General features: G+C 38.3%; 1 protein-coding gene across 1 annotated transcript in view; it reads right to left on the bottom strand.

The window, feature by feature from the left end:
• The window catches only part of EPHA3 (EPH receptor A3), a gene marked incomplete in the record, with an annotated part of 1,122,317 nt that overhangs the window by 695,444 nt on the left and 406,873 nt on the right, over nt 1-20,000 (bottom strand). Inside the window, 1 exon segment of the mRNA XM_044072146.1 lies at nt 11,547-12,207. Coding sequence (XP_043928081.1) covers nt 11,547-12,207 — 661 coding nt within the window.

The raw sequence follows: 20,000 nt of genomic DNA, 5'->3' as shown, positions 1-20,000 counted from the left end.
TCTCCTTCTCTGGGTGACCCTCAACCACTATACCGTATAACCAGCTGTCAACCATTTTGTTTTAATCAGTTCTAGTCTTTCCTGTTGATTGATCCTTTAATAGAAAATGCCAAACTATGGACTGAATAATACTAGATACCATTCCATTTATGCAAATTAAGTTCTAAAACAAATTTAGCTCAAACTAAGGAGCCTGGAATCATGCAAGCAACAGATGAGGCCAATTTTCAAACACGATTATAAAGCACTACAAACATACTTTTTATATCTTTTTCCAGCTCTAATCTTACTGCAGTTAATCTACTTTCCAATAATCAAAGGACAGTCACAGTTAGCTGTGACAGCATCATTTTAATGTACTGAGTAACTTGGAATAGAGCCACAGTGACGTTTAGCGGAAAACGTGGCACACGCACTACACAATTATCTTGTGATAAAGACAAACTGGGAGAAAGCTATTTTCAAAGAAAATACATAAAATTAAACTAGCTATATTGGAGATGTATGAAATTAAAAAAAAAAAAATGTGCATGTTAAATGGTAGAAAGTTGCACGTTTACTGAAGTCAAATACAGTGCAACATTTAAGAGAAATATATAAAGTGAAATGCAAATGTATTTACTACAATAGAAAATGTACTGCATGCTAAAACTAAAATTCTTACTGCAGAAATGTGAATGCCATTTCAAATTCTTCTGCTTTGAGGTTGGTGTACGTGGACATGCAACTATGAAACTGGGAACGGCATCTTCTAAATTCAACAAGGAGATCCTATTTGGTAACACGAGGGACTGTTGTCCTTCGGGAATTGATAGTTACTGTTGGGAGGAGAGTGCAGGGAATCTAAACATTCAATTTTAGGAATAAAAGCCATAAACAGAGAGGGCACACCGTGCCTGCTTAGCCAGAAACTGACATTTTACTTTAAATGTTGGGACAGATTTTTTCTGTCCTTTAAATATCTTTCTGAATGCTTTAGGTTTACTTTCTGCAGCGACTCCTTTACTATTCACTTATTGGAAAAGAAATGCTTTAACTAGCTTTCATATAAGTAAAAGTGCATTACTTAACTTGATATATGCTTGATTTGATTAAATTGATGAGGAATTATACATTTTATTAATTTTAAAACCATCCACAATGAGCCCTTGGAATGAAGATTACTTTGAGCTAATTGCTACCATTTAAACATCTAAAGACCGACTTAAAGGGTAAATGGTGAGGAATGCTTTTTCCTTTGTAAGATTTGACCAACTTCTGGCAAAAGTACCTTAAATTTTGGGAAAGCCCTACTTCATGCTAGTATCACCATTTGCCCCCACATTATGAAAATACTGTGGGTGTGATTATGCAAAATGATTTTGTTCAGTCTTCAATTACTGTTTCTAACACTGTATGAAAAAGCACAGGGGGTCAAATCACTCTGCAGTGGGTGAAGTCCAAGGTCTGCAACGATTACAACTGACATTTAATTTGGTACTCCTCCCTGAACTGCAGAATTTGCCTTTTACAAGCTGTTTACCATGCACTCTGTTTTTTAATGGGTGCCAGTAGTAGGAGTCAAACCCGGGTACTGCCCAGTAGTAGGAGTCAAACCCGGGTACTGATCATTCTTTTGCATGTTCAAGCAATGCTAGTAGTGGCGCTGTGCTAGAGCTCATAACTCCTAGCTGTTACAAGCACCATAAACGTTCTAGAAGTGAGCACAGAATTATACAGCATTAAGATCCGCCACTGTACTGAGTATTAAATATCTTGTAATCAAAGGCAACCCCACTTATTCAAACGTTTCAACTTGCAGCTATGCTAAGACAGCAACTTCTTGCTTACTGTCATATTCTAAATCATAATTCACTTTCTCAAGAAAGATAGTGGCTTTACTACTGTAGTTACTCAAAATCCTATAAAAAATTGAAATGAATGGTTTCTGAGTTTTGTGTTAAGCTCCAAGTAATCTTTAGCACACGCCCACAGATCAGAAACCGCTCCTTTCCTGAGGAGTCACCTGTCATTATGCTCCCAAGTATAATGTTGGCTGTCACATGTAGCAAACCAGTTTTCCAGCTGCATCATTTCTAATCCGACAAAGTAATCAGCAACTCACATGACTAAACATATATTTTGGCATCAGGTAGTTTATCGTATTAAATTTACATGTACAAACACAGCGATTCCACAAAACTCCATTTCCTTCGGAATAAATTATATTCATCCTAACACTAGGCTTGGCATACAAGTGCCTCTGAGGAAGCTTCACCTCTGGGGGGGGGGGTGAGTTAAAATACCAAGTGAGCCCCTAAATGAAAGCTTGATTAGACCAAGTATCCACGAATGAAAACGTGCACAGTTATTTTCAACCAGCTTCTGACATTTGCTTCACTTACTATTTTCAGATTGTAAAATGAACTTTTGTTAAATATTTCCAGTAGTATGACTCCGTTTATAGAATGTGCTCTCTCATTTCTTGTTGACTCAAGATTTACTGTTAATTGCCTTACTGGCTCTTGGCTTACATTATTATTTGTATAATTCTCAGCATATCCTGATCCCAGTCTTTCACTGTATATATCTCACTTATACACTTGGATTACCAACTTAAGTGGATAAAGGATTGCAGGGAAACTTGATCCTTTCTTGGCACACTATGGCTACAAGGCATGGAAGGTCATCTTTAACACTGCACTGATCATTGTGGAATGGAGGCATATGCTTTCTCTCACACTGCATGCATACCTACAGGCAGTTTAGAGGATTACTCAATTCCCCAATGTCATGTTTTTGGAACATGGTCAGAAAGCAGAGCACCCTGCAAAACCCCTACAGCCATGGTAGGAGTATTAAGACTATGCACAAAAGGCACCCCCAGCTGAGAAAATGAAGCAGTGTAAGGTAGCCATGTTAACCACTGTACCACCCCACTGAATATACAACACTGTTCAGCTGGTCCATCTGCACATGGTATTTTGCTCATATAGCCATAGTGCCCAATTCTTTGCTGCTCAGTTTAACTTTTTGAAGAACTAGAAACAGTGATAATGTGGCTTATTGTTGTTGTCACATTCATGTGTGTTTATGGGAAGTGCTTAATTTTTTGGACCAAGTTGAGTTTAATTGATATAACTGCTTCTGCCTGCACGGATATTGACCTCATAGATGATCTGAGCAACAGTGGTTTGGAAATAACCCTAATGTCTTTACTGCTGAAAGCACCTATGAACTTTTTTGTTCATCTCAGTCCACCCCCCCCCTAACTCCCACAATTAAATACATGCATCACCACCTTGTTGATATGTTTTTCCTATATGCAGCCTCTTAAATGTATGAGCTAACCCTGTAAAAACTATGATTATGCTTTCTGATTAACCCTTGGGCATGTTGTTCATGGCTTCAGCTAGACACAGGTGGGGGGGGGGGGCAGCATGATTACAGACACAGGCAGAGGGGGGCATTGTGACTACTAAATGATTCCATCTGCTTGATCAATTACCCTTGGCTGTCAACCATTAGACAGGGAACCTCTCTGACATTTGTTCCTAAGCTATCACTGGCAAATAAATTATTTGTTGTGCATCTCAAGCTGTTTTCTGACAAATAACTAACCAGATTCGATATCCCATACATTTGACTTTTACAGATTTGTAGATAGTTACCCTCACACTTAGTATCCATATATCTGACGTTTACAGCTAGAACTCGCACCAGGGCAGAAGCATTTCCATTCAAAACATCTTTGGTGTTAACTGCAGGACAAATGGAGTAATCCATTTTTCAAATTCTAAGCCATTCTAGCAAGGGATAAGGTAATAATGTAAAAATGACGACAGATTCACCTAATAATGCAACACACAGCACTAACTACACTGTGTTACTTTTGAGAGTGTACATTTCTTACAGATTTCCATGTGGATGCGTTACTGACAAAATGACTCTGGTTTGACTAAACCTCATGATTTTAAAGGTAAAACATACTGTAATTTGACACTTTCTAAAATTAAACAGGTCGACGGAGCACAAGACTGAACCCTGGTTTAGGTTAATCTTCTGCTGCGGATCTCATGGTAGAACTGTGCATAGTGAAGATCTCTCATCTAAATACAAACAGCTTAAATAATAACCCGTGACACTGAGGGAACTTCTTACCCTATAAAACAAATACATTGAGCTAATAAGTGTTATTACTGATCAATAATAACCCGTGACATTCAGGGAACTTCTTACCCTATAAAACATGTTCAGCTAATAGGTGATCTTACTTATCAATAATAACCCGTGACACTGACGGAACTTCTTACCCTATAAAACAAACACATTGAGCTAATAGGTGATATTATGGATCAGTAATAACCAGTGACATTCAGGAAACTTCTTACCCTACAAAACAAACACGTTGAGCTAACGGGATGTTACTGATCAATAACCCATGACATTCAAAGAACTTTTCAACCTATAAAACAAACACGTTGAGCTAGATTATATTATGGATCAATAATAACCAGTGATATTCAGGAAATTACTTCTTACCCTATAAAACTAACACGTTGAGCTAACAAGATGATATTACTGATCGATAATAATCCATGACATTCAGAGTATTTACCCTATAAAACAAACATGTTAACCTAGACATTACTGATCAATAATAACCAGTGATATTCAGGAAACTACTTCTTACCCTATAAAATTAACACGAGCTAACAGGTGATATTACTGACCAATAATAACCCATGACACTCAGAGAACTTCTTACCCAATCAAACATGTTGAGCTAGGTGATATTACGGATCAAAAACCAGTGACATTCAGGAAACTTCTTACCCTATAAAACAAACACGTTGAGTTAATAGGTGTTATTACAGATCATTAATAACCAGTGACATTCAGGAAACGTCTTACCCTATAAAACAAACATGTTGGGCTAATAGGTGATATTAATGATCAATAATAACCTGACATTCAGGGAACATCTTACCCTATAAAACAAACATGTTGAGCTAAGTGATATTACGGATCAATAACAACCCATGACATTCAGGAAACTACTTCTCACCCTATAAAACAAACACGTTGAGCTAATAGGTGATATTACTGACCAATAATCCATGACATTCAGGGAACTTCTTACCCTATAAAACATGTTGAGCTAATAGGTGATTATTACTTATCAATAATAACCAGTGACATTCAGGGAACTTCTTACCCTATAAAATAAATGCTTTGAGCTTATAGGTGATATTACTGATCAATAACAACAAGTAACATTCAGGAAACTTCTTACCCTATAAAACAAACACATTGAGCTAACAGATGATATTACTGATAAATAATAACCAGTGACATTCAGGGAACTTCTTACCCTACAAACAAACACGTTGACCTAGGTGATATTACTGATCAATAACTCGTGACATTCAGAGAACTTCTTACCCTATAAAAAAACACATTGAGCTAATAGGTGATATTACTGATCAATAACCCATGACATTCAGAGAACTTCTTATCCTATAAGACATGTTGAGCTAATAGGTGATATTACTTATCAAATACCCTTGACATTCAGGGAACTTCTTACCCTATAGAACACGTTGAGCTAATAGGTGATATTACTGATCAATAATAACCCACAACATTCAGGAAACATCTTGCCCTATATAACATTCAGGAAACTTCTTACACTATAAAACTAACATGTTGAGCTAGGTGATATTAATTATCAATAATTTATTATTTTTTTATACTAATAATGAAAAATGTCTCCTACAATACGGATGCCACACCTGAATGGTCACTCATCTTGCTAAGTGGCCATACCAAACTGTTTATAAGTATGGCCTACACACATCTGTCGACTTTAGGTACATTTTCACTGGAAGTACAAGAACTATAGTTTGAAGAATAATTTAACAGATATGAGATTTCCATCTGAACAGGTTTAGCCTCAAGGTTTGTCCAAGCAAACAATTCCCTTTTGGGCTTGATAAAGTTAGCCCAAGAAGCCACAGGAGCTACCACAGCACGTGGTTATAATTCTTTCCTCAGTCGTATTACTTCTAACATTCCAGGCAGGTGTTCAGAAATTCATTTGTACCACAGCTACTTAAGCAATGATTGCCTAGCATCTTAATTTTGGTAATTTAAGTATATTAAGAATAAGAGTTTGTCTGTCGAAGGAATGTTTCTACTCTAATCAAGGCACGCTATTGAAAGGATTAGATGTGGTTAACTGACAAGTAGTCATAGCTCACAATATTATTGACTTAAAACTGTTAAAACACTCATGCAGGTGTTTAATAAAGGTTATTTCTAGTTAGGAAGGTGAAACTGAAGGGAAACTATCCCTGGGGTTCTAGTGGAGAAAAGCATAAAATTCAGAGATGCAACCCTACATTGATGTACATCATACATCTCAACCTCTTAGAGCAAGAAATTTGGACAAAGGCATAAATAAAAGTGGGACAACAGCCCAGAAACAGGGACAGTTTGTAAATACTGCTCTTACAAACTCAAAGTTGATACAACAGGTTTTGCATTAGATTAGCATGACATTTCTGAAGGGTATGAAGTCTGAAACTCAAGGGTCTCATTTTCTAACTTCAGTCTTTAATGAATTGCCATCAATTTGCCAGAAAAACACAATTTTATGAAAAAGACTAAAGATGAGGCAAAAATCTGGACATTCTATGAAAATCTGTACAGTTGAGAGGTACGATTTATTGCACATTGTGTGTGTTTAGATAGGGGTATTGGCTGTAGATCAAACAAACTCCTATAGAGCCATTCCTCAGGAATAAACAGATGTATTTAATGAGAAGTCACGTACTCCCCCACCCAGTAAATCCATTAAGGAACAAAGTTGGCAGGTACTACACATACATTTCTTTCATAAGCATGAATGCTTCTGATGTAGAATAAAATGTTTCAAATTGTTACTCTGCCACATTACAGACCGGCTCCAATTCTAAATTACATGTCTGAGTGTCACACTCTCCAGAGATGAGACCAAAACAGCAGTAGCCAGAATAAAGCAGTTCACAGTATTAGCCAGGGGGTTAAATTTTAGGACAGACTGACTTTAGAGCAGTCTGCATTGCATTTGAAACCCTTTTCAATGAAATCCAGTTTAAAGGTAACACATCTATAATGAATCATACCCCTATATCTTAAAATGTCAGTTCTGTGGTCATGATGGCTGGCTCACTATACTATATAATTGTACGACTTATCAGATAGTACTGTAGTTCACATAAGATGAGACTATCATACCCTTACAAATGTTCCCTTATCCCTTAGCTGTGTAGAGTACACAGCAACAAAGGATCTCTGCGCTTTCATAACAGAAAGGATTATGTAGGTGCAGTTCCTGGATCAGGTTACTAAAGATTCTCTATTTGCTAGGGATCCATTATATTTTTTTTTTTTTGTTTTATTTATTTATTTATTTATTTTTTATTAGCTTTCGTTTTCCAAAAAGGTCAAACTGAGCTACTAATTTGCCCCTTTTCCTTGCAGGACCAGGAGAAAACTTCCATACAAATGTAGACTGCAAACATACATATCTATGAAGAATATAGAAAAAATTACATAATTAGCTAATGCAAATGTATGAATAGACCTGGTACAAAAAAAAAAAAAAGCAAACATAGGGGAAATAATATGATTGGTAAACAGCATAAATACATTTTACAAGTAGTAAAAATATTCATCTGAAATGCTGCTTTTAAGAAGTTAGTGATAGAAGACAAAATGATGGTGCAAGTGTGATTTAATTGTTTGTTTACTTGTGTCTTTCGGCTTTTTCCCGGTTAGGGGTCGCCACAGCGGAACTCCAGTCCGCTAATGATTGGCAGTAGATTTTTTATGTGCCAAGTTTGCCAGCCCTAACGCACAACCTTCAACGAAGGTACGCCCATTCACACGTCTCCACACAGAAGACACTCTAGCTGAGAATCGAATGGCACAACGTCTTGCTGTGAGGCGACAACGCTACCGCAGCAGTGATTTAATACGAGGTATAATTAAATGAACTTGCTGAAGTAATAGATCCAATGTAAGCGAAGTAACAAAGGATAAACTGAACAGAAGAGGAAACTTTACAGAATAGTTGAAGAGGTAGGATTTGAGAAGGAAAGAGAGAAAACACTAAGGCTGGTACTAACAAGGTAATAATCATAAGTCAGACAAGGAACAAAGGATCATGGGGGTATAATGAGCATGGAGTAATGAGAAACGCTAGATTAGAACTAGCCAAGAAAAGAGGAATTGTAATGAGTGGGGTAGGGTTCGGGAATAACAGTAAAATAAGATCCATCGTTGGGAAAAGCAATGCGGTTAAAGTAATGTCACTTAACCTGGAGATGAACACAAGTAGAACCAACAGTTGCCTAGACGTTATTTAAGCTGTTTTTATCTGAAGACTAATTTGTCTCATGGCTACTTTAATGGAAATCCAAAGCTTAAAGGTAGAATGAAAGGTGTCCCCTGCATTGTTTGCTTTGGATACATAGTGAGGAGCATCTTCATTCAAGTGTAAGGAATGATTAGATGAGTAAAGGTGCATGATATTTTTTTTTAAAATGGGGCAGTAGTCTGGTTTAAAAAAGGGTTTACTGTTTTTTAATGTTATTTATAGTCTAGTAATGCAATGGAGAAAGATGTGCCAATTGCGGTAGTTTTTGTGAACTTAACGTGGGCTTTCTTGCCTAATTCCTTTTAGAAATAATTAACCATGTTGTGGTCAACAGCTCTCAAAAACATGTTCCCTCCACATTGAAATAAATAAACAAACCTAACCAACAAACCAAGGTTTCCATACAAATCAGATCAAAAGTTTGCCATTTTAGGGTGTTTCTGCTGGTAATTTTTTTTTTAAGCCACTGTTTTCACTTTTGGAAATTTATGACGGGACCAAAGCTCATCCACAGTAAGTTAAGTTACAAACTATTAGGACTGAGGAGTTATAGCCACATGGATGATCTAGTACCAAATAGCCAGCTACAGACACTGCCTTTATTATTTTCTATGTACTGAGCAGAAAAGTATGACAGTGAAACAAATACATGGCATGCCTTTAAACCTCTTACTGCAAGAAATCTGGACAAAGCCTATGATAATAGGGAAACAAAGGCCCAAAAATAGGGACATTTTAAATATTGCTCTTAAAAACCTGGAAAGTTGCTAAACAAAAAAAAGGTGGATTTGCATAAGCTTGCATTTTCTGTAGCATATGGAGCTTGAAACGCAAAAGTATGTCATTTAGTGACTTCTCTCCTCACCAATTTGCCAGAAAACCACAAATTTCATGTGGAACCGATTTACCAGAAAAAACACAAATTTCATGTGGAAGAGACCAAAAATATAAGGCAAAAATCTGCATATTCTATGAAAAACTGGACAGCCGAGAGGTATGATGCCTGAAGGCACTCCTGGGAGCCTTGAAATTGTTGCACTTTTACCTAAAGTGGCCAAAGTGAACAAAAGGCAATCATTCTGGATTAAATGCAATCTCTATCATCAGATTTAACAAAATGGCAATCTAGTTTTCAGTATACAAAACATTCCGACCACACTTCTCTTTTACTTGGTGGCAACTTTATCCACACAAGTTAGAATGCTCTCTCTCTACCAATGTTGAGAAGGAGGATCTAGGATTTGAAACTGAAAGCAACAAATTTGACCAATTCTGCCACACCCATTATGTGGAGACCCCCAACCTCTTATTTTCTAATAGATCAAACTTTGATGTGTGTGGAGGGTGTGAGGACATAAAAACCTTCAGAGTGCTTTCTTTGGCCATAGCGCATTTTTACATAAAAGGCCATCATATAACAGCATTATCTTCTGTCCCCTTATTTTTGTCCTAAAGAAAAATATACAAGCACCATGCTTAGCTTAGAAATAAGATTTGTAGAAAGTTCAGATTTTAAATAACCGCAAAGTCAATATGAATATGTAAAGTGCATATTTACATTTACTGTTGCCATTATTTATATTTTACATTACGCACCCATACAAGAACACCCACAAGTGTTTTTGAGCTCTGCAGATCCAGCACAATGTACTTACTGCAGACCACTACTCATATATTCTGCATTATTAAATAGAACAGCGGAGGGGCCAAAGCTCCTGCACAAGTTACAGCTGCAGTCATAACACACCGCCTACCTGTGGTTCCAATCATGCTGTTCAGTCCCTCATACTTTTACCTTTTTTTGCATATACACATTTGTTTTTAATGGTTTAACAGTGAACAGCTTTGGGAATTCTTATTTTCAACTTCAAGATCACGATTGCTGCACAACTAGAACATGAATTCCTCTTGCAGTGACCTCATTTAAATAAAGTGCATTTTGCTGCTCATCATTTGTGAAACTGTCAGAAAACCAGACTACTGTCTCAATTTGTGATTCAGCATGCAGTATAGCTTATGACCAAATGCTTGACTGTGTACACACTCATGACAAAACAATTAATACTTACAAAAATGCATGCTATTTGAGGGGTATTCATAGCAGTGCTTCTGGCATTCAACTCTTGCATGCATGTTCTGTGGTTCATGGTAACTGACAGTTAATTAAACATTAACCAATTTGCAGCAACAGGCTTACCATAGGTACAGCTTTCCTCTTAAGCTATTAAATATTATACTGTGCTACATTTCTTGTTCAAAATTAGTACTTTCGCAGGAAACAATCAGTAGGTGACTTCAACTGCAAGTTTCACATTCACCAAGGAGCACATGCAAAAGTATCTGTTACTGTACACCTGGGCAGACAGCATTCATGTTGGATAATAAACCACAAGGATACCTGGATTGGAAACTAGTAAAATAGCCAGGCATTTGTGCAACACAGATGACTGTAATTAATTTGCTGTCAGATATGTAGGTGACCCAGCAGAAAACAAAACTTGCACTCTAGTAGGAAAAATTAAAAACACATGGAAAACTACAGATCACATTCTAGGGTTCAAAAGTCCATTTCAAAATATTTTTATTAGCTGCTAACCATTCCCAATAAATTTAGCCTGGTAGGCTCTAACCACAAAGAAAAGACAGCACATGGAAAGGTTTTTAGCTACTGTGGAACTCTATTGACCCTCCTGTGTTACAAGCCTAGATGACCTTTCTTCACTTAAATCTGCACTTCATTACAATTTATGTTCTCCTCCTTACGCTTATTTTTTCCTGTGACATTGGAGAATATTCGTTTTAATTTTTCCCAGTTCACTATGTTCATACACTTCAAAATATAAGCATGTGTTTGGCATTAAAGAATAAGAAAAGGATAGATATTAAAGATTCTGGAGTACAATAAAAATATGTCTAAAGACTGATATCTTTATTTCCATACCATTGTTGTATCATCTATATCCTGTGTCATGGTTGAAAAAGGTGATGAAACCAGCTCAGTTTCCCATTTCACAAATAAAAGTGCCCAAGGTTACTTTCCTTATTCAGCTGTTTTACCTGCTATGTAATGTTATTGTGTGTTTAAAGCATACTGTAACCCCCCCCCAAAAAAAAAAATAAATATGCACCGTTAACCTCTTACCTTGGCAGGTATAGCTCCTCTCCTCATAGCCAGCATCACACAGACATTTGCCAATTGACACTAGCCACTCCCCTTCTGTGCTGCAATACATCTTTGGCGGGTCTTCTTCCTTAGAATGGTTCACACAAGACCCGCGCACCTCCACAAGAGACTGAGAGTCCATGGGTACAGTATCTGGAAACATGGCCAAGTTCTTCACGGTGAAAGGACACTTCTTGAAGTAAACACGTACAGACACTAATGCAACACATGCACCTACGTCCTGAAAGGCGAGATAGAAACCTTTCTTACTTAGAGGTCCCACTTCCCGAACTTCTGTATTGAGTTTGAGAATTCTATCTCCAAGGTCCATCTGAGTGAAACTCTCATCAGCTGCAATAGTGTCGATTTTAGTGAACTGATGTTCTCTGAATCGAGCTCCCTGCTCCTCATCAGATTCCATATAGTAGAGGTTAAAGGTCTCTTTGCAAGTTCCCAACACCAGTGGGATGCTGTTACAATCCCTGAGTGTAAATTTTAGTTCTACATAAATTTTTTGAGCAGAGCTGCGTGGAACCCAGTTCGTTCTCAGCCAGTTGTTTTGACTGTGTTCCATTACGTTGCACACCTGATATGTTCGGATCGGGGTATATTGTTCATCCACTCCACTGATTTCCTCCCACTGGAAAAAAAAAAAAGCGTGGATTATAAACACAGCAGTGCCATCATTTTAGTATATATATATATATATATATATATATATATATATATATATACACACACACACACACACACACACACACACACACACACACACACACACACACACACACACACTTTTTTTAATAAACACTATAAATCACATCAAATCCTTTCTATGAATGCCAGCATAGAAAGAATTTTGGATATGTTCATTAGTTTCCCCTGTATTAATCAGGTCTCCATATTAACGTATAGTCTTCACTGTTTTTAATATAGCTGCATGACTTCATTCTAGAACCTGTGGTGACAGAGCAAGTCGTGTCTTTAGAAACATGGCTAGAAATGCTGGAACTAAGGCTTAATCTCACAAATCCTTTTGCATGCTCTGCTACTTGAACAAAGGTACTGGTTTCCCTCTGCTACTTGCTAGTCTGGCTAATAAACAAAGCATTCTTATAAGACCTTAGAAATGGACCTTCCGATGGTTCCTTAGCTTTTCCCTCTAAAATTGCTCTTAGTCAGTTTATTCCGGTTTATTTCATCCTTAACATCTCTATGGTTGAACTAGACATATGAATTATTTTGCAAAACTGCCACACTTTTAAAGCTGCAAATGCAGGGTACAATTTCAATCTGCGATAATAATGAAAACCGCAAAACATGATCTTTTTCTCCAGCACATCAAACTACTATTTTTTTTTTTTTTTGCAGGTTTATCCCAAATTCGGGACATTGATAGCTCTGTACTGCCCACAGTTATGAAACACCTACCACACTACATGAAAGTGCTGGGTGATGTGCTAGAAAAGGTGATGGACAAATGAACATGCAGAATGGTAGAAAGCAGAACGACTAATGAGCAGTTTAGGTTCAGATATGGATGCAACAACGAGCTAATGTTTGGTGCAGAAAAATCTAGAGTTGAGGAAAGTTCAACCAGGTATTCCTAGACTTGGAGAAAGCATTCCTATAAGACCTTAGAAATGGACCTTCCGATGGTTCCTTAGCATTTCCCTCTAAAATTGCTCTTAGTCAGTTTATTCCAGTTTATTTCATCCTTAATATCTATAGTTGCAGTAGGCATGATATGAATTATTTTGCAAAGGTCCTAAGAAAGCTGATTTGGGGAGTTCTCCTATGATTCAAATTTCCAAAAAGATTGGTACAATTAGCACAGGTTATGTACTGGGGTCCAATGACAAATATAAACAATGTTCAAGGTTTCAGAGGGTTCCCATCGGGGTTCATCTCTGAGCTGTCTCCTGTTCCTACTGAAGGATTAGGAAAAACAGGTCCGGATCAACAAAGCTACTATATACAGATGTTGCATTACAGACTCTGAAAACAACTTCAATTTTGGATTCCAGTCTCCTATCATTTGCTGAAGGCACATGGTATGAAACAGTACAGGCAACACTGTTGCCATGACAGCAAATGGAGGAATCTGAAGTTGAAATTGAGATGTATTGGAAACAGTGAAACAGCACAACCGTTTTAATAATCAGGGAGAGGTAGATTAAGAGAGGGGAATGTGAATAAGGAGGTCAAAGCTATAAATCAGAGGTACTGCAGTAAACAGACAATGTCGGGGTAATGTAATACTTAAGAATGTGAATGTAGGTAAAGAATAAGGTGTATAAAAGATGGTGCAATCTGCACTTATTTACAGGGCAGAAATGTGGCAATGAAGGCAGAGCAACTGAGGAAGCTTTAGGTGATGGAGATGAAGCACCTGAGATGGGTGGTACAATTCACACTACAGATGAGATGAAGGAATGTTAAGCGTAGCGGAGGCCAATGAGATCCCCAATTGCAGAAAGCAGCAAGACTGGATTTATAGCAATCTGGTCACATGTGCGGGAAAGCGAAGATACGGTGAAGAAAAACTGGAATACACAGGTGAAACGCAAGAGGAAACTGGACATCCAGCCAAGACATGGCCTGTGTAAGACCACCTGTGACAGTCAAGTTGACAGACAGTGGCTCTGATTTAAGACGGGTGGCAACGGCTGATACAACATCCCAACCCCACATAGAAAAATGGAAAGGGGAAGTGATGATAATGATGATAATGATGCTACCTTATTAAATTTAAATAAAACAAGAAAATAAATATTTATTAGCAGCAGGTAATGTATCCATGTCAGCCGTACCTACAAAATGTAGTCTGCACTTGAAGAGGCAGTGAAATTTTTAGGAACCCCAAAATTAAAATGCTCTCCAATACACTGAGTAGGAGAAAGAACTTCCACTTCAGCTTTGCTATATGTGCCTGAGGGCAATGCACCACAGAAATTGGATGTACAGACTCCTGAAGTCCACAAAAAAATTCCAGTTATGATTGACAATATAGATTTCATGGCATTGCACACTGTTGACTGCATCATAGCATATTGAACCACTGCATATAAAATGACAGATGCACCGTGAGAAACAGCAGTAATGCAAGCAACACCAAAACTCACTGGGAAAATATTTAGATTGATGCATTGTATTTTATGCATGTGGATGCTGGACTTGCATCCTGCAGGTACAGCTTTGTGCAGGTGTAGCGCAATGAAAAACTGCAGTAATATTTTATGTAAACTACATCTTCCATTGTTCCTGTATATCATTCATTAGGAGAGTATAAACACAGCTCCTTTCATCATTTCTACAATTCTCAAAATCTTCTTCCTCTTTCTGGTCTGTGGTCATCTCCAGTTTTGTAAAATTCGCACTAGCTGCTATGTCCCCATCCTCATTTTAGTTCTCGTCTTTTGCATATGAAAATAGTATGCCATATAAAGCATACACAACCATCCAAAATATATATGTCTGATGCGGCTTATACATCACAGAATGTAATTAAAAAGTTCACTTTACAGGAGCTTTCAAACACTGCACATTATAATACCTTCTCTAACTTCTACATAGCTTTTTCAAAGTCAGTAACATATAACCAAAAAATATCCACAAGGACGGAAAGGAGTACACACCAGCAAAAGTCTGAAGGTTTTAATGTAATTCCACGAATAAAACACAATACATGAACGCTCTTAAACAGCCATGCATTTTCGTCCACACTAAAAGTCAGCAACATATTACTAAGAATGCTTGCTCCATATTAAGGATATATTCTCCGGGTCAGTGTTAGGGATCCATTCCCTCCCACTCCGGGTCAGTGTTAGGGATCCATTCCCTCCCACTGGTCAGTGTTAGGGATCCATTCCCTCCCACTCCGGGTCAGTGTTAGGGATCCATTCCCTCCCACTCCGGGTCAGTGTTAGGGATCCATTCCCTCCCACTCCGGGTCAGTGTTAGGGATCCATTCCCTCCCACTCGTAATTGACAACTGAGGAATACGGATGCTATTTGAACATAGGTTTATACAGCTTTGCATGTGGCTAACTATTCATGAAAGATCTACAAATGATGGCATAGGATTATGGCATGTCAGAAGTATGCATCTTTGCACAGGTTGTGGCACCTCAACTAGCACAGTTCCATTCCCTGTACACTTACCACCCTTAAGGTTTCCTTTGTCAAAGATGCATCTGTATCCTACTGTCTATTTAAAGGATACAGACTGCAACACTAGGTCTGTAGTTGTCCAACACTTGCCAGACTGTTGGATACCACCTTGCATATATGTGTCGCTCATCTCACAGTGGGGAGTGTCTTATTAAATGTAATATGTCATAACACCTTTCTGCCACATACATTTCCAGCCATCCATGCCAGAGCTCAGCAATGGATTTTATCAGGAATTTTTTGTTGAGTCTTTCGGCTTTTCCCGGTTAGGGGTCGCCACAGCGGAACTCCGGTCCGTTAATGATTGCTAGTTGATTTTTACGTGCAGAGTTACCAGCCCTGATGCACAACCTTCAACGAAGGTATGCCCATTCATGCAAGTCTCCACGCAGAAGATGCTCTAGCCGAGAATCAAACCTGACAGCGTCTTACTGTGAGGTGACAACGCTACCACAGCACCACCACCACCGCGGATAATGGATTTTATCAAGAATAAATACTATGCCGCAGCTCCATATGGAATTCAGAGAGACAGGCTCATATGAATGCCTCATTCGTTACATCTGCACACAAACATATTTCAATGCTAGTAGTAAGTGGTGGTGTCCTTGACATCAGAACAGTTAAATCAAACCATGTTTATAATGGCAAGTTTTTATGTGGAAATATATACATAGAATGTTTATTCCCTATAAAATCTCTACGTTTAGTAAAATGACTTCTTCAGTTTGTTAGAGATACAGTAAAGATGTAAAAGCTGATTGGACAAGTTTATGGACGGTGAAAAATTAAACGTATATTGGAAAGAGATAAGTGTGTTTAAGAGTTATGGACTGATTATTATTCTTTAACTAGAGCAATGCTACTAAATGAATGTTCTACTTCCTGTAGCAATGCTACTAAATGAATGTTCTACTTCCTGTAGCAATGCTACTAAATGAATGTTCTACTTCCTGTAGCTGTAAAAGCCAAATGAAAAAATATATATTTTGGAGTCTTTCGGCAGTTGCTGGAAAAGTTACTACAAACACTGGAATTAAAACTCAGTTCCTATATGCAAACATTTTCTTTTTTTAATTTAACAGTAATACTATGTAAACCTGAAATAGAAGGGATCAGAATATAAGATCTATAAATCACACCAAGACTTAGTGGTTGGGATAGCCTTGAAATGTTGCTATTGAAATACCAAGACTCTTAATGTGTTAATTGTACAAGATTACCTTGATGATCCAATGTACCCTTTAACACTATATAACAGTATGTGATGATGAATTTCTTCCTTTCTGATGTGTATGTTGTAAATGTTAAATTAGCACAAATTTTCTTAAAACCTTTATATCACACCACCATGACAATAACGTATCTTGCATATATTTGCAGAAGGGAAGATACTTGTGTGCACATATGAATACATCTGACTGTTAAGGGAGAACACATTTTTTAACTATATATGCAGCTGTGACATGGGTTTTTGGGATTCTGTGCTAACTTATCTAGCAGAATATGGGTTTAGATGCTTAAATAGGGTTACAGTAGTGTATATAGCTGTCCTATCTACACAGAAGAAAACTCATACACTGTTATACACTGATGTTTAGAAGTTCAAAAGTAAAGTAGGACTAAATCTGTTTATTTCCCAGGCATATACATTCCAGTAACTCTTCCAAATGATGCAAAGTAACTTTTTTCGTTCTGTTTCATCAGTGACATAAATTTCATAAGTTTTCATTTCATATTTTTTTTTTTGTAGTAGCTATCCCAGCCACGGTCCCACCCCAGTCCTATTTTACACAGAAGAAATGTCAGGGCTTTCCTTGCATCTTATGGTTCTCAAACCTTTCACCTCCTAAATATGCAGCAAATGGGAAAAATGTGGAAGACCTAAACTTCAACTAGAAAATTCACAGGATGTTTAGAATGTGCTACTTTAAGTTAGGATGAATTGATGTGATTCAGTACCATTTACCATGGTTATTGGTTAAAAAAAAATTTGCATTACAGACCACACTTGAGAGGTATGCATGTCATATGTAGGAAGTCATTTCTGAACTGCACAAAAAGTGATATTCCAGTTTGCTAGTGTACTGCGCTCCAACTATTGTACGTAACAGCCATTGTGGGGTGCAACAATGTTCCTGGCTACTGAGCAACACTATTTTCTTACTCTGTGCACTCATCATCCTCTTTCGGCTGTTCCTGTTAGGGGTCGCCACAGCGGATCACCTGTTTCCATTTCTTCCTGTCCTCTGCATCTTGCTCTGTCACACCAACCACATGCATGTCCTCTCACCACATCCATAAACCTTATCTTAGGCCTTCCTCTTTTCCTGTTACCTGGTAGCTTCATCCTTAGCATCTTATTCCCAATATACTCTGCATCCCTCCTCAGCACATGTCCAAACCAACATAATCTTGTCTTTCTGGCTTTGTCTCAAACCTTCCAACCTGGGATGACCCTCTAATGCACTTATTCCTAATCCTGTCCACCCTCGGCACACCCAGTGCAAATCTTAACATCTTTAACTCTGCCACATCCAGCTCAAACTCCTGCCTTTTTGTCAATGCCACTGTCTCCAACCCATATAACATAGCTGGTCTCACTACCCTCTTGTAGACCTTCCCTTTCACACTCTTACAGGTACTAGTCTGTCACAAATCACTCCTGACACTCTTCTCCACCCACTCCATCCTGCCTGTACTCTCTTCTTCACCTCTCTTCCACACTCACTATTACTCTGAACTACTGACCCCAAGTATTTAAACTAATCCGCCTTCACCACCTCTACTCCTTGCATCCTCACCATTCTTCTATCCTCCCTCTCATTCACACACACATATTCTGTCTTAGTACTGCTGACCTTCATTCCTCTTCTCTCTAGAGCATATCTCCATCTCTCCACGGTCTCCTCCACCTGTTCCCTACTCTTACTACAGATCACAAAGTCATCTGCAAACATCATGGTCTATGGGGCCTCCTGTCTGATCTCGTCTGTCAACCTGTCCATCACCATTGCAAATAAGAAAGGGTCAGAGCTGATTCTTGATGTAACCCCACCTCCACCTTAAACACATCCATCACTCCCACCTCAGACCTCACCGCTGTCACACTACCCTCGTACATTTCCTGTACCACTCTTACATACTTCTCTGACACTCCTGACTTCCTCATACAATACCACAACTCCTCTCTAGGCACTCTGTCATATGCTTTCTCTAAGTCTACAAGAACACAATACAACTCCTTCTGACATTCTCTGTACTTCTCCATCAACACTCTCAGAGCAAACATCGCATCTGTAGTGCTCTTTCCTGCCATGAAACCATACTGCTGTTCACTAATCATCACTTCCCTTCTTAACCTAGCTTCCACTACTCTTTCCCATAACTTCATGCTGTGAGTGATCAATTTAATCCCTCTGTAGTTACTACAGCTCTGCACATCACCCTTAATCTTAAAAATCGGTACCAAAACACTTTCTCCATTCCTCAGGCATCCTCTCACTTTCTAAGATTTCATTAAACAATCCGGTTAAAAACTCCACTGCCATTTCACCTAAACACCTCTATGCTTCCACAGGTATGTCATCTGGACCAACAGCCTTTCCATTCTTCATCCTCTTCATAGCTATCCTTACTTCCTCCTTGCTAATCCATTGTACTTCATGATTCACTATCCCTACATCATCCAACCTTCTCTCCCTCTCATTCTGTTCATTCATCAACCCCTCAAAGTACTCTTTCCATCTCCTCAACACACTCTCCTCCCTTGTGAGTATGTTTCCCTCATTATCCTTTATCACCTTTACCTGCTGTACATCATTCCTAGCTCGGTCCCTCTGTATAGCCAATCGGTACAGGTCCTTTTCTCCCTCCTTAGTGTCCAACCTTTCATACAACTCTTCATATGCCTTATCCTTAGCCTTCACCACCTCTCTCTCTGCCATGCACCTCATCTCCTTATACTCCTGTCTACTTTCTTCATCTCTCTGACAATTCCACTTCTTCTTTGCCAACCTCTTTGCCTGTATACTCTTCTGTACTTCCTAATTCCACCACCATGTCTCCTTGTTGTCCTTCCTCTGTCCCAATGTGATACCAAGCACCTTTCTATCAGTCTCCCTTACTAGCTCTGATGTAGTTACCCAGCTATTCGGTAACTCTTCACTGCCAGCCAGTGCCCATCTTAACTCATCCCTGAACTCCACCTCACAATTACCCCTTTTCAATTTCCACCATTTGATCCTTGGTGCTGCCCTC

The sequence above is a fragment of the Protopterus annectens genome, chromosome 5.part0, assembly GCF_019279795.1.
Source record: "Protopterus annectens isolate FY-2018-M chromosome 5.part0, PAN1.0, whole genome shotgun sequence".
NCBI lineage: Eukaryota > Metazoa > Chordata > Ceratodontiformes > Protopteridae > Protopterus > Protopterus annectens.
This window is presented reverse-complemented; position numbering and strand designations above follow the sequence as displayed.